This window comes from Tripterygium wilfordii, chromosome 16, assembly GCF_013401445.1.
Source record: "Tripterygium wilfordii isolate XIE 37 chromosome 16, ASM1340144v1, whole genome shotgun sequence".
Classification (NCBI taxonomy): Eukaryota; Viridiplantae; Streptophyta; class Magnoliopsida; order Celastrales; family Celastraceae; genus Tripterygium; species Tripterygium wilfordii.
This window is the reverse complement of record NC_052247.1, coordinates 3,374,362-3,398,596: the sequence shown is the minus strand read 5'-3', so window position 1 is coordinate 3,398,596 and position 24,235 is coordinate 3,374,362. Positions and strand designations below refer to the sequence as shown.

The 24,235-nt window shown below is 35.4% G+C and overlaps 5 protein-coding genes across 5 annotated transcripts; 2 read left to right on the top strand and 3 right to left on the bottom strand.

Annotated features, from left to right (window-relative positions):
* Window positions 1–1,752: 1,752 nt before the first annotated feature.
* On the top strand, window positions 1,753–3,683 carry LOC119980678 (ribonuclease S-F11-like). The gene is made up of 5 exons (XM_038823477.1): window positions 1,753–1,953; window positions 2,178–2,403; window positions 2,617–2,724; window positions 3,142–3,206; window positions 3,567–3,683. The coding sequence occupies exons 1-5, from the start codon at window positions 1,753–1,755 to the stop codon at window positions 3,681–3,683; spliced, it is 717 nt and encodes a 238-aa protein (XP_038679405.1).
* A 1,924-nt stretch (window positions 3,684–5,607) lies between these two features.
* LOC119980437 lies at window positions 5,608–7,194 on the bottom strand. The gene is made up of 4 exons (XM_038823137.1): window positions 7,036–7,194; window positions 6,753–6,932; window positions 6,584–6,647; window positions 5,608–6,283 (listed from the first exon to the last, which is right to left on the bottom strand). The coding sequence occupies exons 2-4, from the start codon at window positions 6,905–6,907 to the stop codon at window positions 6,002–6,004; spliced, it is 501 nt and encodes a 166-aa protein (XP_038679065.1). The 5' UTR covers window positions 6,908–6,932; window positions 7,036–7,194; the 3' UTR covers window positions 5,608–6,001.
* Window positions 7,195–9,515: 2,321 nt separating this feature from the next.
* LOC119981402 lies at window positions 9,516–12,789 on the bottom strand. Its single transcript, XM_038824494.1, has 6 exons — window positions 12,583–12,789; window positions 12,038–12,477; window positions 11,615–11,962; window positions 11,161–11,541; window positions 10,868–11,082; window positions 9,516–10,461 (listed from the first exon to the last, which is right to left on the bottom strand). Exons 1-6 carry the CDS (start codon window positions 12,729–12,731, stop codon window positions 10,216–10,218), a joined length of 1,779 nt encoding a protein of 592 aa, XP_038680422.1. The 5' UTR covers window positions 12,732–12,789; the 3' UTR covers window positions 9,516–10,215.
* A 4,272-nt stretch (window positions 12,790–17,061) lies between these two features.
* On the bottom strand, window positions 17,062–19,438 carry LOC119981012 (protein CUP-SHAPED COTYLEDON 1-like). Its single transcript, XM_038823947.1, has 3 exons — window positions 19,098–19,438; window positions 18,576–18,829; window positions 17,062–18,186 (listed from the first exon to the last, which is right to left on the bottom strand). Exons 1-3 carry the CDS (start codon window positions 19,249–19,251, stop codon window positions 17,587–17,589), a joined length of 1,008 nt encoding a protein of 335 aa, XP_038679875.1. The 5' UTR covers window positions 19,252–19,438; the 3' UTR covers window positions 17,062–17,586.
* A 1,250-nt stretch (window positions 19,439–20,688) lies between these two features.
* On the top strand, window positions 20,689–24,227 carry LOC119981011 (cleavage stimulating factor 64). Its single transcript, XM_038823946.1, has 7 exons — window positions 20,689–20,849; window positions 21,011–21,088; window positions 22,157–22,195; window positions 22,286–22,885; window positions 23,005–23,097; window positions 23,611–23,793; window positions 23,886–24,227. The coding sequence occupies exons 1-7, from the start codon at window positions 20,754–20,756 to the stop codon at window positions 24,009–24,011; spliced, it is 1,215 nt and encodes a 404-aa protein (XP_038679874.1). The 5' UTR covers window positions 20,689–20,753; the 3' UTR covers window positions 24,012–24,227.
* Window positions 24,228–24,235: the final 8 nt, after the last annotated feature.

Here is a 24,235-nt window from a genome sequence, read left to right as displayed (position 1 = left end):
GCAGAATTTTGTTTGGTCCGGATGATTGAATTTGTCCGATTCGGATTAAATAAGTTTGGACACAAGTTATACGTATGAAATTTGGGTCCAAAAGCAAAAATTTTGTCTGATTTAAATATGGGTATGGGTCCAAACGCGAAAATCTTGTCTGATTTACTTCTGCGGATCCTAACCCGGATTAGGTAATTGTCCAATTTACTTGTCCGAATTTAAACCAATTCGAGTACGGTCAATTAAGTTCGTCTGAAATTCATTCCGGTTAGGGTTTGAACATGTAAATATTTCGTAAACACGTGCAGTTGTACGATCCAAAACCAACTCAGGACCGATTTTTTGCCACCCCTAATAATTATCATAAAATAAATATTGTGCAAGGCCTTAATGTGGTGACTATTTTTTCACACTTTGCATCAGTGTCTCTTAACCGATTTTCTATATTACCTCCTCAAACACCATTTTTTTTTTGACAATTTACAGTTTCTCTATTTAACGATCACACATGAGTATCTTTATTATAATATTTACTTCATTAACATATTAATTTTTCTTTATTAATTTTATATTATTTAAGAGGGGTGGGATGCAGGAGAGAGGAGATATAAAAATAATATTATTTTAATAGTTCATAATGCAATGGTGATTATCTACTTGTAGATAATCAATACTCAAGTTATCCATTATACAGAACTCTAACAAATTTTGATGCAATTGGTTTTTTACTCAGATCTAAATTGAATTTTCTATTATCTAAAATACTTACATGCATCATCAGTGTAGAGAAACTGATGCAAGTGGTTCTCTAAAATAGAGAAAGAACTTTTAGATAATCTTATTTGGATCATCTTATCCCTCCTTTATTTATTTATTTTTAATTCTCACATGCTATTCATATGTACAATTACTACATTAATAACATAATATTTTAGCTATTTTATTGAAGATAATGTTTACCCACTCTTTCCAAGGAAAAAAACTTGCCTTCATTTGCAAAAAATGTCATGCTAGGAATCCTTAATGTTAAACATAAACATCCAAATAAGTTCTTAAGGTTAAACACAAATATCCAAATAATTTTCTAGGACCAAACAACACAATAATAACCATCGGCCAGTAAGTTTTCATGGTGAAAAATGCTTGGAAAGATCAATGGCATTTTTTGATTTTTCTACTTATATTTTACTCACCAACCCACAAACTATGTCTTCTTGTATTTATTTTTTTTGAAGGAGTTTTATCAACCTAATTTTGTCATTAATATTAATTTTATGTCACATGTAAAACAGGTAACACGTAGGTAATCTGATGGAATTTTTTTTAACCAATTATTTATATATTTATTCTCTAAAATAGAGAAAAACTATATATGTTTAGATAATCTGATGTTAGTGTTCGATCTAAGACGTATCTATCTTAGTTGTTTTGTTCAAATGGTGGGTAGTCGAGGTGGTTTCTTAACTAATCCGAGCTAGGGCTGGCAGGAGTCGTTGGAAACAAAGGAAACTAAAAATTCATTGCAAGCTGTTGTAAATACTAGGTAGGTTTACCTTGGAAGCTTTCACTAACTTTGTCTGTCATACATGGAATCTATATAACAAATAAAACAAAACAAATTTTATAAAGTGACCTTTCTTTCAAGAAATCCATGAAAATAATACGGAAAACCCTAGATACTAATTAACAACATTCATTGCAGTGCTTCATGCTATAAAAGGCTCGATCGATCACAGAAATCATTTCATAGAGAGAATTAAAATGGGTGGAAAATCTTCAGTTGGCTCTGCAATTTTTTGCATTCTTGCCACCACAATCGTGCTCTTACCATTGTGTGCAGATGCGAGAAGAAGGGGGGAATATGAATACTACAAGATCGTCTTCAGATGGGCTGAGTCATTTTGTAGAGAGAACTTGTATACTTGTCACTTGCCAGTTCCAGATTATTTCGTTATCCAGAGTGTTTGGCCTATGTATGGGTCAATTTTGTAATCCCTCGGTTTAACACAACTGGATGCACCACCATCCAACCAACAAACGAAGACCAAGTTAATGCGAGTATCATTTCATTTTGTTTCTCTACAGGCATCAATCCACCGCTCCGCTCCGTTCGGTAGCATTTATAAGTTGTGAAAAATAAGCTAGTCGTAATTGATATATAATTGTTTTTGGTTCAAACAAACCAGGGAACTCTGTTACAACCCATATTACAAGAAATGGATAGATATTGGCCAAATATCTATAAGTTCAACGAGAACCTACTTTCAAGGACGCAATGGAATGAAAAGACTTGGAAATATGAATGGAAGGAACATGGAAAGTGTCATGAACATCCCAACAATCCTTTCTATTATTTCAACACTGCTATAACTTTTGCCAGGCAATTTAGAGTGAAAAGAATCCTAGAAAATGGTAATTATATATATATGTATATATATTTGATTTCATAATGTTTTCTATTAACAAGAGATCCCACATCGAAAAAAGAATGTGTAGATTCTCTCCCCTTTATAAAACCAAGCCCCACACGCCTAACTCATAAGAAAAAAAAAAGTATTTTTTTTTTTTATAAAAAAATTTGTCCATTATATATTGTTTATTGAGTATATATGTAAAATTTGTCAGCCGGAATAACTCCTAGTGATGAGTATGGATATGAAGCATCTGCCATTAAACAACATTTGGGGGTAGACATTCAAATCTTTTGCAAGGAAGACAGCGATGGATTAACTTGTATGCTTCAACAGGACTGGACATCTTTTAAATTGTCGAACAACTTATAATAATTGTACAGAGAATCAAACCATAGGATATCCTGTTGCAACTCTACTCTAGTAGTAAGAGTAACTGCATGCGACTTCTCAATAAATGTATGTTTTTTTTTTTTTCTCATCTCAGTCAGTTTGTGTACTGGAAAACGAATAAGATCTTGTAACTTGCATTGGCTTGGTACTATTACTATGTGTGTTTCAGTTTCACTTAATTTGTTGTACTGCCTTAATAATTATATGAATGACAGAATGAGTAAATTTATATTTGTGTTTAAATTCTTTTTTTAGTTGTTTAAATTCTTTCTTATGTAATTACGAAATTGTAAATTGTAATGGAAATAGTTGTGTATAAATATGGATGAATGTATATCTGCATAAGTGCATATAACCTTGGTCATGGATATGTGTAATGGAGATCTGACAGTGACCATAGATATAGCAAGGGTAATGTGCAATCAGACTCCTAAACTCCGAGCCACATGGAAGACTCATGGGGCTTAGACTCACGATCTCCTATTTGCGCTAAGAATTATCGGGGTCAAATTCATCATCTCAGTCAACGACCCGTTGTTTTGTCCATGCTAAACACAATATGCTTTGATGACCTTAAATTCCCACCTCCACTGACAGGAGCATATGATATATTTCCTTGTAAACTAGTTATATAACATCAAACCTACACTTGCGCTAATGAAAATACTCTTGGGTGATGAGACTTGAACTCATGATATCCTGCTTGCGCTAAGAATTAATGCGATCAAGTTCACCATCTCAATCAAATGATCCATTATTGACATTTTACAGTTGACAATGCATGATGAAATGATAAAAGATACAAAAACCTCAAGGCACCTGAGCATATGCAATGCTGGTTTGATATTTGCTACACGACATGTATACCTAACAGAAACTGCATGCTGACCTTTCAATCCCTAACTCAAGCCCAACCACATCACATTGCTTATGCAATCAATAACCAGTGCCACTCCCTTTGAAAGCCTTTTCAGCCATTTTTTTAGACCCCATTCTGTCAAGTCTCAAACAAAAAGACTCATCTTATCATTCTCTTGCCAACCACACAAATGTCAACACCATCAACCAAGGCATTAATTGAGCTTAATGTTGGAGAGTGTGCACTAAAGTCAATCATATGAATCATATGATGATTCTTTAGCACATTATATTATCATGGATATTTTATTAATAAAGTTATTTTTAGTTATTGCAATTATTTATATTTGTGTAGTATGAATTATTGTAATAATGTCCCTAGAATATAATGTATATTCTTAAATGTCCTTAGCCAAATATTATTGTTAACAGGGACGACAATAATGTGTAGAGGCTAATATGTGCTTGATTAATATATGATATTAAGTCAACATGTAGGTACATAAATTGGAGAATTTATGTACTGGATCGACCCATCATGAAATCATTACATGGATCGTGTTATGGATGTCATAAATAATTTCATTGTGATAATGGTGTTTTGTAGTCCTTCGACCTGAGATCACCATTGTTCCCGACATAAGAAATTGTTCATTTTGACACTATCAAACGTTGCCCTTAACAAGGTGGCTATAAAGGTGGTGATCAGGTGTATAATAAATTATGTAGAGGGATGTGAGTGATCAAGATGGAATTTGTCCTTCTCATAACACGAGATTGATATCTAAGGCCTCTTGATTGAATAGAGCTGATAAATGCATGGCCATGCTCAAATGAGTTGATATAATGATATCAATGTCATTTGTTTCGATTAGCTTATTCGGGAATCAGGAAACATTGATTGAGCTATACGAGGGTGACATATCCATGTCTCGTGTTCAATCTAGACATCGAGGATAAAAGGAATTTACAACACGGTAACATTAGTCGCGGTAAAGGTTGAGTCGAAACATTGACTTTCTCGTAATTTGGGTAGCAGTGATATGTTGCTAGACATCACTCACTGCTTGTAATTCTAAAATAGGATTTTATAATTACTACCAACATTACGGGAACCTACAGGGTCGCACACTAAGAATGGTAAGCAATACGGAACGTAAAATTCATGAGATGAATTTCATATTTAATGTGAGCATTTTTCAGTCCTAGTTGGACTATGATATTTTGACTTTGGTATTAAGAAATTTCTAAAAACCAAGAGAAGTTTTTGAGTAGCACTCAAACATTTTGGAATTCTATTTGATCTCAATTTCTTTATGTATATATATATAAAGATATATATATATATATATATATACACACACGTTACGGATAGATATATAGAGATATATATATCAAACAAAAAAATGGTTTGAACGTTATATATATATATATATATGTTATCCGATATATATATATATATATATATAAACATAACAGGATTTGGAATATATATATATATGTATATATAGAAAGATAGTTTTTAAGTGAGGAGACGTTTTGTGAAAATAGATAAGTCATACGTGAGTTTTTCAAGAGTAAAGCTGAAAGTCTTTCAAAGGGTGGTCTCCTATTTTGCTCACTATACTGATTCAAGGTGTTGAATCGGATTTGAAGACGACGGGTTCGTTTCGGTCTAGCAACCGGAGGGCTCGTGAGTTTCGTTGGTGGACGTGAGACGTACACGAAGATTGCATCGTTCGTGTGGATACCGTAGAGGCACGATCAGAAAGTTCGTGTTCGTTGTATGCTTCGACAGCACGAAAGGCGCGCTACAAGGGTAACTATTCTAAACCCATAATCGAATGTAGTTTTTAAACAAATCCTCGGATTAGGAATCGAAAATTTTTATTATTCCGCTGCGTGATCATTGTCGATTCCTTTCACTTAAGTAGGCAGAAATATTGAATGGATCGACTCTCATCAAATCTTCTTCACATATCTTGCAGAATAAGACAGTAATCAGCATTTCTTGCTCCAATTTACAATTACAAAAGAGGATGATTAGAATGACAAAACAGAAACACTAAAAGGAAACTACATCCATTAAACCCTCCAACAAAGTCTCAACAACTCTTGACCTACCAACAAGACATCTCTATTTCTCCTGCCATTTATTCTTGAAAAATTCCACTCATCAACTTCATCATCATATTTACACAAAAATTTAGAAGACTCAACATGAAAACTCCCATGTATATACAATACAACAACAGTGGAGGAACACTAGAACTTGAAAACCATAGCTTTATTCTCTTCTGGACAAAATTTGAAGTTAATTATTTTCTGAGTTCTTTTGATTTGATTGCCTAAGCAACAGCAGAGATGCTACTGCAATTTCTCTGATCTCTGCTGAGACAATCAAACCCTTCAACCCTCACTGCAGCCTGTTTGTGCCCAAATTTCATTCGGGTGCATCTAGAGGAAGGCGATGGAGATGCAGGGGATATAGACAATGTAGTGACCTTTTCACTGCCAAATTGAGCATCTTGGATCACAGGGTTTGATGCTCTGCTTGGTGGTGATCCGCAATAGAAGGCCGGAGGCGATAAAGCCACATGGTTAGTGGATTTATCTCCACCATAGCTTCCCTGATTCATCAAAGACAAGAATTTCAGCCCCTCAAACCAAAAGCAGAAAGAAGTCATCTTGAACCCAAAAACAATGAGCTTTAAAGGATTGGACTTTATTCCAGAACATTATATATGAAACTACATCCCTAATTCCAGCAAAACTTTCTTATTGTTCATGAATACAAGAATTTGAGCAACTCAAAAGGATTAAAAAAGAAGAAGAAGAAGAAAGAAAACATGGATGGATTTAATTTGCAGGAGACAACAGTTAAAGCAAAAACCTTGGCCTGTATAAACAAGGTTTTATGAGAGATTAACCTTAGTTAGAATCATATCCAGCAGCTCTGTCCCCGCTTTTGCATCACCGATCTCTACTTCTTGACTGGATTTGCACCCAATTAAAGGACAAAACCAAATTAAATCCAAATCAAAAGCATCACAACTATATTCATAGAGAGATTGAAGTGAGTGAGACAAAAAAACATACTTAAGAGCACATCTTTTGATGGATGGATTCAAGACGCCCAATCTTCGAGGCTTTGGGCAAACCACCGGCTCCACCATCCTACTCCTCTCCTCCTCACATACGGCAACGACCACGCCGCCGGCGCTCCTCCTCTCGTTGTACATCCACTTACTCATCCTTTCAAGCTCTGTATTTTAATCACTGATCGATAAACATACAAAAGAATACAACTTTTTAGATCAATTTAAAAATTTTAAAAAAAAAACTGCAACTCTGACGCTAAGAGAGAGAGAAAGAAAGAGACCTGGGCGGCTCTGCCTTGGTACTGGTAGCGGAGGCCTGTCGTCCAAGGAGGAAGAATTCAAGGAGGAGAAGACAACACCCAGAAAGAGAGAGAGATGAGATTGGCTTTGAGTATTCATAGCGAAACCAGCACGAGCAGTGCTCCTGTGTGGTCAGATATATTAACTTTGCGTTTTGTGGGAGGTCTGTCAACCGTCCGATCTTACTATTTAACTTGATAGATAACAAAGATAAGAGGAGAGAAAGCGAGAAAAAGATCTAATCCACGTGATATAGGCACGTGCACTTTTTGTTTTGTTTTACTCCCTTCGTCCCATTTTAATTGTTCCCTTCAATTTTACACACAGTTTAAGAAATTGCATTACTCCCTTCAATTTGACATTTATACCCTCATTTATAGAGGACAATTAAGATGTCAATGACTCATTGGGAATTCACTCCATCAGCTTTTCAATTTAAGGGTAAATAATGATAAGATGAGAAAAATGAATGAAATTAGTTTTAATTAATTGAAATGGACATGCATTTTGGGACATTCCAAAAATGAATAGAGGATAATTAAAATGGGACAGAGGGAGTATTTATTCGTTTTTTATATTTTGAAGTTTTTGATAAATTGCTTCCTGTTTTTCTTTTTTATTTAATTATTTGATAATTTATTAAAAATTATAATCGAGACATTAAACACTAGATGTAGATATCGAATCTCAAAGATCTAATCGAACACACACCTAGGGATACATTGCTTCTAGCTATATGCTTTTCATTCTCTCTTCTCCTAATAATAATTTTGTTAACTCATAAACATTTTTTCTAACCCAGAATGATATCATAAAAGTTTGCCCTTAGACATTCATTATATGCATAAACTCGGGCCTTAGGCCCACCGGATAAAAATTTCCAACAAAGTAAGATGAGCTAAATTCTAGCACGTGGCTCCAAATATATTACTCCCAATGAGAATTGAACTCAATTTAATTCATAGACATTTTCTTTTTTTCTTTTTTTATAAATATTTTGATATAAATGTTTTCCTTTTATCTTTGCAATGGTAATATCATTTCACAATTAATGGTAGATATAACAAAATGTCAAAATGAACGCCCTTTATAAGGAAATAAAATATATGGCATTGAATATGATTTTAAATTTTGTGATAGAATGTAGAATACCATAGTATTAGTGGAAATAACCCTATTGTTATGAATATTCAATAATACAAAATAAATCATTATCTACTTTCATATAATATTATGCATGCATAATGTTGTTATTCTCTATGCGCGTGAATTTGTCCTTTCCATTGAGATTCAAAGTAAAAAATCTAATCTAGGGTTTCCTAGTTTTGTTTCTCTTCATTTTGTTTTGTTATATTTCCACTTAGTATTAGTCATAGATCGTTGTCTTAATACTCATATGACAAAAAACCAACATAATTAGTATCATCAACTTTTCATTATTGGACTAAAGCTAGTGCCATATCAATATATCGTATCATGTAACCAACAGTAAAATTAAGACGAGACACGCTCGAGACACTAGTTAGAGTGGTACAGACGGTGTGTGTCATCATGATGATCAAGGTTCGAATCCCGCCTCTCCCGTTTAAAAAAAATAAAGACGAGACAACCAATTAAGTATAAACATTAGTAACACGTACGGCCTGTTCTCGTTAAGAAGCACTAGTAGGAGTCGATTAATAATAATTAAGCAGCCCGACTCGCGTCTCAATCAGGCCAAATCAAGTTTGGGCTGGGTCCGGCCCATCAGAGCATCAGACAAATGGGCTAACATAGCAAATGACAATAACAGCTAATGGGCTTTGTAATAATTTTAATTTTGTTTCATAATTGTTGCAGATTAATATTACAAACATGTACACCTCTATATAGACTACACAAATTTGTCCTTTGAACATTCGATATGAACCTAAACTCAGGTCGTTAGTCCTACATGAACAAAAATTTATCACTTGACGACATGGTAAGTTCGTCCAAAGTCCAGTGTGTGGCCACAAGGGTATTGCCCCTTGTAGGAATCGAACTTAGTACCTTCGAGTCCATACGATTTTGCCCCAAAGAGATTCATCACTAAACTATCACTGAAGTGGATCTATGTTACATAAGTTGGCTACAACATGTCGCGGTGCTCAGCTCAGTTGGCTAATCTATCAAGATGTGGGGTTTCAATCTCGCGAACAACATATTTGTGTATATCTGTGAGTGTCTTGCATGTGCGTGAATTCACTGTGCCATAAAAAATAAAAACTAAAAACAACATAAGTTGGCTACATAATACTCCGTATATTTACACACATATATGTAGATATAATGTGCTACTAACTAACCATATTTATATATATGAGCCAAGATTCTCTGAAAAGTCTCATATCTGGTAATCCAAATCATGAAAATCTCCTCTTCTACCTACATTTTACTGCTTTTTCGGTGGGGGGTTACATTAGGCTACAATACATATATTTTCTGACCAGCCACTACTCTTTTTTTTCTTTTTAAGCGCCAGTGTGTAGCAGCATTTGCTCTGCTCTTCTTTTGACTCAGCTCAAATCCATTATCCATGAACTAATGAATAAGATAAAAGCTAAATAAAGTAACTAAAGCAATTCTTGCCTCTGTCTCTATCTTCTTCATTCCTTACTTTGTCTCTGGTCTTTCCCCTACTTTTCAGTCTTCATGCAAAGATCTCTCTAATGGCCACCACTCCTTACTTTCTAAGATTTCATATCTCCAAAGTCCATGTCATGCCCACATGTAGGCCTTCTCATCATACATCAGAGCCATCTGTTGCAAGCATTCAAAAGATGATTGAAAATAATGTTAAGGATCTCAGTATTTTTGTCTCAACTATCCTAAATGTCGAAATGGATTCACATAATTCATGTGAATTCGCGGGTTACATGATTCATGTGAAATTGTGTGCATCCATCTCAATATTGAGAATATCCGGAATAAAAAATACTGAGATCCGTACTACTGAAAGATGATTTTGATGCATCATAATGTATCTGACATGCCATAACTTTCTGGGTCCAAATTACCATAGTTATGGAATTTATACATTGGATTTTCTATCAAGAAGGCTAGTCCTGGAATATATCCTTTTGTGTGTGCAATACATTGCTGATCTAGTCATCAAAGCAGCAATTAGTGTTATGGTGGGTTCAATGTGATGGGAAGAAAAGTGTTGAGGAATCTCTTTTGAGCTTCCCATCCGAGACTCTCACTTTGCTCATCTTCTCTTCACACCAGTGCATTTGTTCTCCACCTAAATCACTCATTCTTAGAACCCTAGAAACAAGTTTGAGGTCTATTAGACCCATCAAGATCTCCATCTCTTCATCCACTGTTAATCTTCTCTTCCTTATGCAGTTTCGAGCCCGGCGAAGATCCTTAAGTTTCATCTTTTTCTGTACACAGGAATTCACATCAGAAAATTGTGGATAGAGTTTCAGTAATGTAAATGAAAAAGAATAACAACCTTATAGATCCTAGTGTTTTTTTTTTGTCCTAGATATCCCAAATGCTAGGATGGACGGACGCAGACGATTTCACATGGATTATATGAGACCCACAATTTCACATAGATCATGTGGGACCCACGATTTCATATGGATCATGTGCGTCCCACGATTTCACGTGGATTATGTGCGTCCATCTTAACATCTGGGATAAATGGGAGAAAAAAATACTGGGATCTTTAGCATTTTCGGAAAAAAATTACGTTCATCTCAATATTTAGGATAAATGAGGCAAAAAATGCTGGGATCTTCAGTATTTTCGGAAAAAAAATTGAACACACAAATGAATGCTTACTTTCTTGTTTACTTTCTTAGTCAAATGGAGAAGTGTAGGATCAATGGAACCTCTTCGATTTCTTGAGAAGAAGGCTTTGAGAATCTGGCATCGTTTCTCCTTATCGGCCTTGAGAAAACTCATGAATGTTCGGATCCCGTCCTCCATGATCATAAGAAATGAAGCTGTTGAAATTCTTGAGCCAAAACCTTCATCCTTTTCATCATCTTCATAATCTTCAATGAATTAACAAAACGTATCAGAGAATTATCAGTAAAAAGTGATGATAGAATCAATAACTTAAACTTATTTACCTCGATATTCGGGTACTAGAAGCAATTTGGGAGCCAAGAGCCTCATCCTGGCATAGATTTCAGGTCTCCTGCCTTGTTCATAAGGCTCATTTTCTATGTATCTTTGTAAAAGAACTTGAAACTGTTGAAATTGCTGAGCAATACCAGCAGGGCACCCTGGATCAAAATCGCGACGACGAGCTGCTCTCTTTCGTTGGAAGTTGATGTAATTCCAATTGAGAGCTTCCCATGTCAAGCAAATCTGAGCTACATAAGCAGATTCTAGTTCATGATACGGGTTGCGACCGATATCCGAACGCCTACTCTTGTTTATTGTTGCAAACTTGTGAATAATTCTCTCTGAAACTGATCTTGGACACACTTTGATGGATCTAAGTGATTCTGAAAATGTGTTTTAATTAAGATTACAGAATGAAAAGGATTAATTTGTTGTGAAAAGAAGCAAGAAAATCACCTGTTTCATGGAGCTTTTGTGCACTAATTCTGTCAAGGAACATCATCTCTTCATCATATTTTTGGAAAACAGTATAGGACTCCCATTTTGGGCAACTTCTTCTTGAAGAAGAAGAGAATGGATCTTCAGTCCCTGAATCTCTACAATTGATTGAACTTCTCCATTCAGAAGAGCTCTTAGAAGTAGACCCATTTGTACATGAATCTCCAAAAATCTCTTCATCATCCTTCACGATAGCTTTAAGCTTCTTGGACTCCAATTCGGTTGGTGCATAAACTAAAAAATTCTCATCTTCAGAAAAATTTGAATCCACCTTTGTTTTTTCATATTTTGGGTCATCCGAATAATCTGCAACGGCGACAACTGCATAAGCAATATCAGGACGAGTAAAATTACACAGACTCTAGTTACTATGGCACGTACCGTCACGGTTTTTGTCATTGTCCATAAACCCACTTTTGGGTTGATGATCTATGGAAGTGGGCAATGTGGGGCAATCTTTATTTTGGACAAAATTGTGGAGAGAATCAGCATATCTTTTAGGGATCTCTTGCTCAACAACATCTGCACCATCTTGCACAGATTCTGAACTTGGTGATAAGTCATCACCATTAGCAGAGCTAAACTGCTCATCACTGCCACCAAAACTTCCATCTTGTAATTCTTCAATCACAGGATCATGTAGAGTTTCTGGTAATTCTTCACAAGAATCATATTGCCTGTGGAGATAATGGTTAATGTTGTTGGACACAAAAGGGATTGATTCTGCCGTGCTTTCGACATGGAAATAGTTGTTGTTATCCTCCACCTCCTCCTCTTCTTCCTCCTCCTCAGAGAATATGTAATCAAAATCATTTTGGGTTCTGCAAATTCAAAAACAAAAATGTTAATTGACAACATTGAGAAAGATAAAGAGATTAATTAAGATTGGGAAGAATAAATAAGATGTTAATAACTATTACTAATACCTTTGGATTATTGGGTAGCTTCCAATGAAGTGTAAGAGCTTGAGCAAGAAAGTTATGGAGAAGTAGAGGAAGAGGAGGAGGAGGAGGAGGAGGAGGGAGGAGGAGGCATTGTAGAACAACCAAGCAAGAGTTTCTTTTGAACATGGCATTTTCTTCTTTAATGGTGTTGTTTATTGGTGCTCTAGCCTTTACAACATTGAAATTAAAGAGCCAAAGCAAGCTCTCCAAGATGGAAAAAAGAAGTAGTAGTGTGTGCTTTGGTTCTGCTTTATTAATGTTTCATGCCTCTTTCCTAGTTCAAAATTATGTCCTTACTTGGGAAATCTCCATTTTGTCCATGCTTCTAAGTTTACCTTGTAGCCATACTTACAAATCATGGGTTTTTTTTTTTGTAGGAAGGGTAAATTTGTCAATGTAAGGAGCAAGTCTTCTATTTACCACTTAGTTAACTATAAGTATCCCATAAGTTTGAGAAGTTAAGACGTGTCTTTATCCCCATTCTCCTTCCAATATATCATAATAAGTATTGGGGTGTTACCATCTTAATATGATCATATGTAACTCGATCGAATTTAGATTTAGTGGGTTGTCTAAAAGGCACATCTGTTGAATTATTCTCGATTATAAAAAAAATATATTAATATGACGAGTCGCACTTAAAATAGTTGGTATAAACAATTCATCATGAACTATTTGGAATATTCTTTGCATTAAGAGTACATAAACCTTGGACATTAGTGTATTAATAATCTAGTCAAACAACCCTAGTCTACAATATATAAAAAAAAAAAAAAAAAAAAAAAAACCCATGTATACTGTCTGAAAATAAAATTGCAAGAAAATAATTAAAAAAGAATAGACCAAAACCTCACCACACGCAATCTGGTGACAGTCTGACAGATATGCCATCTGCTTTTTTAAAAGAATTATTAATTAATATCCTTTTAAAAAGCTATATATATATTAGATCACATAATTTGATCCAATTCAATAAAGAGACATAAATATGGGTTAATGTAATTAAGGGTTGTGTTCATGCAAAAATCTAAGCGATTTACATGCCAACAGGTGAGATCCAGACGTCAAATCTCCGAACCTACGTGAACAAACAAGCATTGGAGGAAGGGCGATCTTTAGTAATTCGGGGACACTCCAACACTAAAAGCAATAATCTTACTCACATAGCAATGATATGAGTCGAAATATTCTTTTTATAATGCTTGAGGTATAATTGTTGAGATTCCAGCGAATTCCCTGCCATAAATCAGATGGTCATTGATATTCCAACGAATTCCCTGTCATTTATTTTTCCTAGAGATTTAGCTCTCTCTCTCAGTGCCACCTGTCATGTTGCGACAAGGTCTTCCCTCTCAAAGTCACCTGTTATGCTAACTAGGCATGACATTTTTCTTTATCCACATCTTGATTTTGATGGGCTTCATGGAGAAGATCAGGGACGACCATAGCCCAAAACAGTCAAAGTAAGGGTTTTGAGCACTAGACCGGCCTAAGGCCCAAGGAACACCATATTATTTCTTAAAATTTTTTATTTATCTTTAATGAAATAATTCAATAACATGCATGACCATACTTTCATCATGTAAAATTACAAACTTGATAAAGAAATAAACGTCATCAGTGTGAGTATTTAATAATATGTTAAAATGATATGTTTGAATTAAATATTAATTTTTATGTACGACATTAAACAATTATGGTTCAATTTGGTTAATTAAATGGTCAATTGGTTCAAATCCTCATTGTATCTTGTCAAGACACTGAGATCTGTTTACAAAGAGATGGTGTGCGGTTGTTAGTTTTGAAAATATTTGAATTGTTGTTGTCAAGACTTTTTAGATATCAAGGTTCAAGGACGTGTATATGATGAAGTTCAAAAATAGTTTGAACTCATATGGCATTGTTAAGTCCCACATCGGTTGGGACCTAACCAATTGTGGGTTATAAAGTCAAGCCTACTCCTAACTAATAACAAAGTCTTTTCATGAGTCTAGTGAGTTGGACTTTGACCCTAGTAGTTGGGCTTTCTCAGTGAATTGGGCTCTGGCTATTAATAGTTGGGCTCATGAAGAACAAGATCCTGCGAGTCCGATGTATCTTCGAAAACTGAACAACCCAAACCGAAAAATGTTGAATAATGTTGTTGGTATGCGTGGGGGTACGGATTTATTTATTTTTGTAATATAACATCACTTTACTTTGTCGCTTTGGACACAAAAATGGTTAGGGCTGACCCAGGAGAAGATATATTGTGTTTTAGAGGTTGGAGCTATGTCAAGCTAGGATAACCTCTCTAGATCTCTAACACTCTCTTTGGGCCTGTTAGCCAAAGACAGTGTTAACCTCAGAAAATGAGGAGCATGTGAAAGAAACAGTTGCGCAATCTATTGGCCACATATTTTAACCAATATATGATAATATATGATTTTAGTAATTAAGATATTGACCAATAAGAGAAAACTCGATTGATAATCGATTGGATTAAACACATGTGTTTCAAAAATTCGATTCCAATCAAAAACAAATTTCTGAAAGATATTTTTAAAAAAAATATATGACCATTGACCACTATATAAATATCACCTCAACTTTGATGATTATGTTACAGTAGGGATGATAATGGGCTAAGGTTCGGCCCAGCTCATCCGGCCTTCTTTTTGGCCTTTTCTGGCCCGATCTCAGCCGGGCTTGGGAAAGAGGAAATTTTCTTGGCCCGGCCCGATTACATACAATAAATTAATAATTAGTTGTCTCCTCAATTTTGCCATAATTAAGAGATGATGAATCTTAAATTTCTTTTCCATATTTGGCTAGTTGTTTGCATTATCAATTACTACTAATTACCAATTTAATCAAACCTACCAAGGATTAAGCATTATTAATATTAAATCCTTAATTTTGTCTTTTATAGGGTATATATTTATTATTGATAAATTGCATTTTTATGAATTTCATATCCTTAACTATGACTTTTATAGGGAATATATTTATTATTGATAAATTGCATTTTATGAATTTCGTAAGCTCTTAACACTATATAAAGAATTACCCCCAACAATATATAGCCCATCTCTAGCAAAGGAAAACTAAAAGATCAGATCTACAATGGCTAACAATATATGCAATACCTCCGTCTTTATGATTTTACTCCTCGTTTTTTCAGGTTTAATTCTCTATTCTGATATAAGTAAATTAAACATCTTTATATATATATATATATGCGCACCACTGATCAAGTGTGGTTGTACGTAAGTTACGGACTCTATTTTTTGTGCATTTTTAAAAAGCGAAATAACAAGCTAGACTCACCGGTTCGAGCCTCACTTGTTAAAAACATAGTGCGGTTACAAACATTCGCACCTGAGTCGTATTATATATATAAAAGAAGGTCCATATTAATTATTATTGGTTTTTTTGTTTCTGAATTTGATGGCAGCTGCAATGGTGGTACCTGAATTAGCAAATGCAAAAGGGAGATGCTATGTAAAGTTACCCAATACTCATCATCTGTGTTTTGTTTGCCCATGGGAATGTCAGACGGTTTGTGAGTCTATGTATCCACATGCATATGCTCAGGGACTTTGTGTTAATCCCAACGAGTGCGATTGTACATATGATTGTCCATGATCATCATCATCCATCAATATTATGAATAAATCATTCGGGTCGGATTGACATAAACTAATTGAATAGTAAATAAACAAAGGTTCAGAAACTGTCTAAAATTAACAATCATAACCAAATAAATCGGTAGGTTATTTTTCAAAAAAAATTATATATTTCTTTAAAAAAAACGATCGAAAAATCGATTGATAACTAAAAAAAAAATCAACCGATCAGTTGGTTAAATTTATGTCAAAAGATTGAGAAGAAGAAGAAAAAGGCCGATAACCTTTGTGGAGAACCCTAGGTTCAGCTCATCTCATACAAATGACAGACAAATACTTCGGAAATGCCCAAACTGCAAATGTGTTTACGGTGTTCTCCATGGTTCTCCTGTGTCCGTCTCTTGGGCTTGACCACAATACATGGCTTATGGGCCCGCATCTTCCTCATATGTGGAATTAGGCCCAACATATAAAGGCATGGCCATCAAACAAAGCTCACAGCAGTGAAGTCGGCCCAGATGTGTTTCGCAGCCCAATGGCCAACCTATTTGTTGAGGAAATAAATGTCCTTGTTCCTCTTATTAATTAAGTCGCCTATTACCAACGAGAGAGATGACTCAGTTGACAATCGATCGAGTTAGATATATGTGTTCAAGGTTCGATTCTAATGAGAAAAATATTTCTCAATGGTATTTCAAAAAAAAATAAAATTAAGTGGCCTATTATATATTAATTAAAACCAATTGCTATAAAGAATATAAATTAATCTTCATAATTTAATCCCCTCAAATAAAAAGAAATTGCATGCTTGTATACCAAATTACATACAAAAATGATCATCATCTAGATATATATGGACTGTACATTATCATTCTTCACTATGGAATACTTAAATCTTCAATTTTGGTTATTGTTTGAAATATACATTTTATGGCAATTAATACAAACACAAAGAGAGACATAAGCTCCCATTGTCAAGACTTGTAATCCCATATCGGATTGACATAACCCAATCGAGTAGTATATAAGCAAAGTCCAATCACCTCTAAACACAATAAACACGTGTGCCAAAGTGCCAACAAAACTTTGAGGCCACATGCATGTTGAGTACCCGTTGAGAAGTCGGGTCATATATTGTACCAAAGAGAACAATATTTGTTGTGTGGGTCTTAAATTAATACACCAAATGAAGGACTGGGAATTTCCCCTTCTAAGACATTTAACATAACAGCTTACTAAACACTAGTAGCTCTAGCTAGAAAAACTAACTGAACTATATAATGCTACAACATTATTATTATTATTATTATTATTAATTATCATAATATGCATAGATATTTAACTCAAGTTAGTTTAATTCAAACTCTAGTTATAGCTTTCACCAAATGGAGTCCAAGTTGAATGGTTGCTCCTGCTGCTGCTGCTGCTGTTCTTGTGGCAACTCTAAAGCCTTTGAAGATGAAGAAGAAGCTTGGAAATTTGAAGTAGTCAAAGCATCACTAGTATTCCCAAATTGAGACATCCCTTGCTGCATAAATGAGTAATCACTACTACCAGCTGCATTGCTAGCTTGATAATTACTACTAGTCCTGAGCTGCATTGCTTTCAAAAGCAACGAATTCATCGACAAGTTCGAGCTTAGCAAGCTATGAGGAGGAGGCCATGAAAGAGATGGAAGGGTAGTTGCTGCTACTGCTGCTGCTTCTCTTGCTACATTGCCCCACAAATCCATGCTCATGTTCATGTTCATGTTCAAGCTATTATTGGTAATAATTCCACTAGGGTTGTAAGAAATGTTAGTCAAATTATTATTCCTTGAGGAGTTTGGAAGTAACTGATCAGAATCTCCAAACTCATTGACTATGGAGTTTGTGTCATATGGAGATGCAGGAGATGGTGACTGAGAGGATGTAGTTTCTTGCTGTGGTTTCTTCACAGCTGCACTCTTTTGGAAAACCCTACAAACTACCCATTCCTCCTATGTCACATTAACAAATTAAGCCCAAATCACAAATTATTAGTGTAAATTAACAACAAAATATAAAGCAAGTAGTATATATGTAGATTGAGCACAAAAAATGCAATAAAACAGTAGTCTCTCATTGTAATTAGGTTAAACAACTACCGTACATAAAACTACTGTTAGCGCAAAATCCTACATCTCATTAGGTTTCGAATCCATCATTGATTAATGTTAATTATTCGATTTATTTGTTTTCAAACTTTTTTGTTATGATCGACTTTAACATGTAAAGTGCGGATGTTCGTAGTTTTGAGAGTTCTGAAAAAACAACGGAGTCCGTAACTTATAAAGTTATGGACGTCCGCACTAGAGAACTATTGTATATTTTGTATATATATATGTACCTTAGGATGCTTGTTATCTAGCCTGTATTCATGCATAACCCAATTACTCTTTTCACCCTTGGGAGCTCTACCCTTGTAGAAAACTAGGGTTTTCTTCATTCCCACAAGAACTCCAGCTCTATATATCTCCTTGTCTTTCCCTGTTGTTTTCCAATACCCTGCTTCTGTGGCTCGATTCGTGCGAAGTCCCGTCGGATACTTTCGATCTCTCAAGTTAAAGAAATACCATTCTTTCTCCCCCATTGATGCTTTCCCTGCACCATAGATGATCTCTCAAGTTAGAGAAATTATGCAAAAAAGTTTCTTGGGGTGAAATGTTTTTTTTTTCAGCCATGAATCTCTTTTCATCTTGCTAAAACTCTATATACTTAATTAAGAAACAAATCCTAGTTTGCAAGACAAAGATCTAGAGTACTCAAAGATTTGAATAGAAATGACTATTGAAATCAAACAAAGAATAAGATAAATATATATATATATATATGTATATATATGTATATATGTATATGTATATATTTGTACCTGGGAGGTCCCAAGGCTCACACTTGTTGAGATCAACATCAACAATAGCTTTTGATGTAAATTTGATATTGGAAACCTTGGGAGTAAGATAACATGAAATCAGCTCTTCATCTGTTGGATGAAATCTGAATCCAGGAGGAAGGTTTTCCTCCATTTTCAAGGATTCCGAGAAGAAGATTAAGAAGCAAAACAAGTAGCTAGTAAGGATGGTGTGATTAATGAATTATGGAAGTAAGAGCCTTATCACATCACCCATGAAGAGGTATATATGGAGTCATGTACTTTGAGTTTCTATAAACATACACATAATCCTTCAACAAGAAGCTGCCATGGCTATAGGTTCCTTCCTACAAGTCTTTGTTTTTTTTTTCCCCATGTTTTTTTTTCTATATATCTTGATAATTACAGCTAACACTTTGACAAAGATGTTCATGGAAATTAAAATCCTACATTTTCTCACATGGGTGAAATTACAAAAATGCCCCTAGGGTTTTGTGATTTTTACTAAAAAAACCCAATGAGCACCTGTTTTTATTGACTATTTTAGTAAGGGTAGTTAAATAATTAGCTTGAAATTGATGGTTTGTGAGGGGAAGGTTGAGTCTTGGTTACACACCATGATATTTAGGGGATATATTGTTTAATCTATGTTCCTGTCCAACCACCTTCACCCATTTCTACCCACCAAACCCTAATCCCCCCAATGGAACTTTCTTTCACACTATTACCCATCAATATATTATCGACACGTGTCGCATCACTTAGAAAATTATTTTAGAAATTTTTTATTTGTAATAATTTGCTTAGCCGTTTAAGATTATGTTAATTATTATATATGTGGATAATATAAGAAATGAAGACTAATTATAGTTTACAAGTTTTGCTATGGATTAATTTGTTAATTATGATTGATTAAATATGCAATTATCTATTATTGGTTAAATATGGAATTTTTTGATTATTGACACTTGATTAATCTAGATGATGATCTCATGACTGCTTACAGGTTAGTACTCAAGAGTGGTTAAAATGGTCACCAACCCACACGACTGCATATAGCTTTGGTGAGCATTTTCTGTTGGATCTTCTTTTTTTCTTTCTTCATTTTGTCTTCAAAGCTTACATGAATTTCAATCCTAACATGGATTTCATTCTACTAGCTCTTGAGCAACTACTTTTCGACCATTTGGTAATAGCTTAGTGGTTAGTTTCTCCGGAACGTCATATGAGCTTGAAAAGTTTTGAATTCGATTCCTACTGTGAGTACTGTCCATGTGACAACGAATTGAGTTTTGACTCAATTTATCATGTCTTCATGGGGTAAAACTTATGTGTCTGTGGACTTAGTTTATACCCATATTGAATATCCAAAGGATAAATTTGTATGGTATCGATTTTGGTAAATAAAAAAAAAAAACACACTACCACTTCTCTATGATAGTTTTTGCTTCTAGAATCACAACTACATGGGCCCTTATATGGGATTTCAAACCAAAGAAGGCCCAATTTCAAGCCCAAAAGGCTTTCCTTGCCAACCCAAATAGTTAGTAGGCCTTGACAATTATATATCCGGGGCCTCATTCGAGCATCGTCATTACAAACGATAAAACCTTCTGCGAACAAAAATTCCTCTTTCACGCTCCTTCTTGACTGAGAATGGCGGAAAAACAGGTCCCCGTCGGCGACGGTTTAACGGCGAACCTTGCCGGAATGACGAAGAACCAGCTCTACGACATTATGTCTCAGATGAAGGTACAGTCGTTTTTGTAAACTTCGTCTTTTTTAATCATAATTGCTGTTCCCTTTTGCCTGCCTTCTCAAAAAAATTCCCTTTCTCCGAATACGAACTTTGAATCGTTGGAAAACTTATGAGTGGAATTTTTCTGTCTTGTATGTTATTGCTTTATATGCAGACATTAATAGAACAGAATCAGCAACAAGCGAGGCAGATCCTCATTCAAAACCCTCTCTTGACCAAAGCGCTTTTCCAGGTGCTTCTTTTTGAATTTTGTTTTAATCATTAATTTCTTCACTTAAGGAGGCTTATTTTTGTGGGTTTTTATCTTTAATCACCTGTTGCATATATTCTAGAATTGTATTGTGTAAGGCGATTTGTTGTAACTAGGGTTCGCTGTTTGTTTTTGTTTCCTCTTTTTGATTCTTGGAGAATAATTGCCACCAATTAAAGAATGCTGCAGTAAAAAAGAGGAGAATCTCACAAATTGAAGTAGAAACCGTAAAAGATCAAATCTTGGCTTCAAAAGGACCAAGAACTGAAACATGCAGTTTTTCGAATAGCCAAAACCTGGTTCTTTATAACATGCAGCTACTGTAGTAACAAGGACTGTTTATAAGTTCCTTATCCTGGAATCCTAGCAACTAATCTAAACCTAGAAAAAAAGAACTAATACAAGTAACAGCCATCTTGTTCCATTAGTTGTCACATGACGCTTTTATTTGTTTTTAAAAAAAATTGCACCCCTTTGGCTTGTTTTCTATTATTTTGAGTTGCATAATTGCATTGCCTTTTTTTTCTATGTATTTACCTTGTGGCCATGATGTCCTTGGCTAGCGGTATGGCATTATGGATTTAATTCACTTTTTTCAAGTTCTATTTTCATTGCTATACTGATGATTGATGGTAGATGTCGGGACGGAATATAGTTGTAGTTAAAAAATACTATTAAGTTTCCAGTGTTGCAGCTAATTGGAATTCATTTTCTTCTAGCTTTGTAAAGCTTAAGATGTAAAATTTTGTTTCTAGATTTGGTTATGGGACATTCATATCTCTTGAAATGATTTAAATCAAGGGCAACTATCTGGAAAAGTTGTGCTTGTTGTATCTGGAAAAATTGTGCTTGTTGTTTAGATTGCAACTTATGGATATCAGGAAGGCATGATTACATGCAGCTTGATGCAAGATGGGTATTCAATAATGTTTAATGCTATAATAACACAAATAATGCCTAGAAATACATCTTCGTTTAGGCATTGTAATGTATGGCTATCAATTGTGAATTACTTCTTGGCTATTTACAAAACATTCCTTTTGTTTTCAGGCTCAAATTATGCTTGGGATGGTTCAGCCTCCTCAAGCGGTATGCTTTTGATCATCGTGAAATTAACATTTTATATTTTGATTAGTATTTCCTGTGGGTAGCCTAAGTTTTACCCTATTTTATATTTAGATTCCAAACATTCAGCCACCAGTGTCACAGCCAACACAGCAATCAGCAGCCCCAACTCAGCAATCAGCACAGCCAACTCAGCAACCAAAGATTCAGGCTGCACGCTCATTGCCAAGTCAATTGGGTATACAAAACCAAACTGGTGCTCCTCAAACCCAAACGCCTATGACAAAGCAACAACAGAACCAGCCTGCAATGCCAGTCTCTGCTTCTGTTCCTGCAGCTAGCCATCAGTCTCAGCCTGCAACTTTGCATCCTCTCCAGCCACCACAGCAGTCCATGGGACATTTGAATCCCCAAGGTTCTTCAATGTCTCTACAACAGCCATCTCAACATCAGAACTTTCCTCAAGTTCCTCTTCATTCCGCTCCCCAACCACCTTCACTTCAGCAAACTCAAAAGTCTGCTGCCTCCAGCCAGTTGCAGCAGCCATTGCAGACAACTGGAACTCCTCATATGCCATTGCAGCCACCGATGCCACCACAGCCTAGGCTGCCTTCAATGCCAAGCTTCCATCATCAATATGCTCCACAAATGGGGCCCAATGTTGGTTTCCAGCCTCCCAGTGCTCCTCAGCATCTCTCCCAACCCATGTATCATGTAAGTTGCATACATTAGCAGTTGGTCATTTTTTACATGTATCATATAATAATTTTGAATTACTTTTCTTTAGTCTGAATGAGCATATAAAATTTTTATTTCATTTTCAATATGGTCAGGCAGGTACAAAACCTCCTGCAAACACAGGGCCTTCTTTTCTACAGGGGCAGCCACCTCTTCCAAGTCAGGCTCCTCCTCAATCACTATATCAGGTTAGCATGTCTTTAGTTTTTAAAATGAATTGCAGCTGGGTGAGTATCGGTTACTTTATAATCTAACAGGATCGATTGACTTTCATGAATATTTGAGTTAAATACCTCACTAGGCTTTACTAGGTACATTACTCTCCCCTTGGCTGCTCTGAAACTCCAATTTGAAGTGTGTCTAAATCAGAGTTTTTGGGGAAGGTTTTGCTGCATGTATTGGTTCATACTTTCTGCCTGTAGTAGATCCAATTATGGCATTTGCGTTAGGAGATTTTCTCTTGTTAGTGGTGCTTGTAAAATTTTACCTTTTCTTCTCATATGAAAAGTATGCGATTTACGAATACAGGCCGTCATTTGTTAGAAATAATGTCATATTGAACTTCATTCCAATTGATGCATAGATACTCTTCATGGTAAACCTCTTATTTATTCTTGCTGACAGCAAAATTCATGACATGAGCACTGTAATAGAACTACCTGAAAAGCTATTTAACACTACTAGGTGCTTGTTTTCTCCAGGCAGGTGGTCAACATTTTGGGACAGAATTCAACAATCAAGTTGGAAACCTGATGCAAGCGGACAGAGGATCATCTTGGATGTCTGGTCCACCAGAGGCTCCAACTATAACACAGCTTCCTGGTCCACCGTCTTCAGCTCCAGGTCTGATGGGCCCCAGCAACCAACCCTCCCGGGCTGCCCCGGTAATTTATCTTGAATTCTTAATGTCAAAGCGAACTTTTGTTGATAGAATTTTCGATTCATTGTTTCATATATTTTTTAAATTGTGATGTAGATGACTACTGAGATGGAGAAAGCACTGCTTCAGCAGGTCATGAGTCTCACCCAAGAACAAATTAATCTCCTGCCACCGGAACAAAGGAACCAAGTGCTTCAGCTGCAGCAGATGCTGCGCCAGTGAGATTATAATCTCTGTTGAGGCCAATGTACAAGAACTTCCTACTTGCAGAAATCTGAATGCCAAGTCATCCAGCAACCGATAATGGCAGCTATGAAAGAATATCATAGAGAAGTCGACATGAGTTGTTGAAAGGAGACAGAAAATAGCTTCTTGTGTTGAGAGTTGTTTATTTAGCTGGAATATATATATATATATATTGACTGTCCATTTTTGTTAGCATCGAA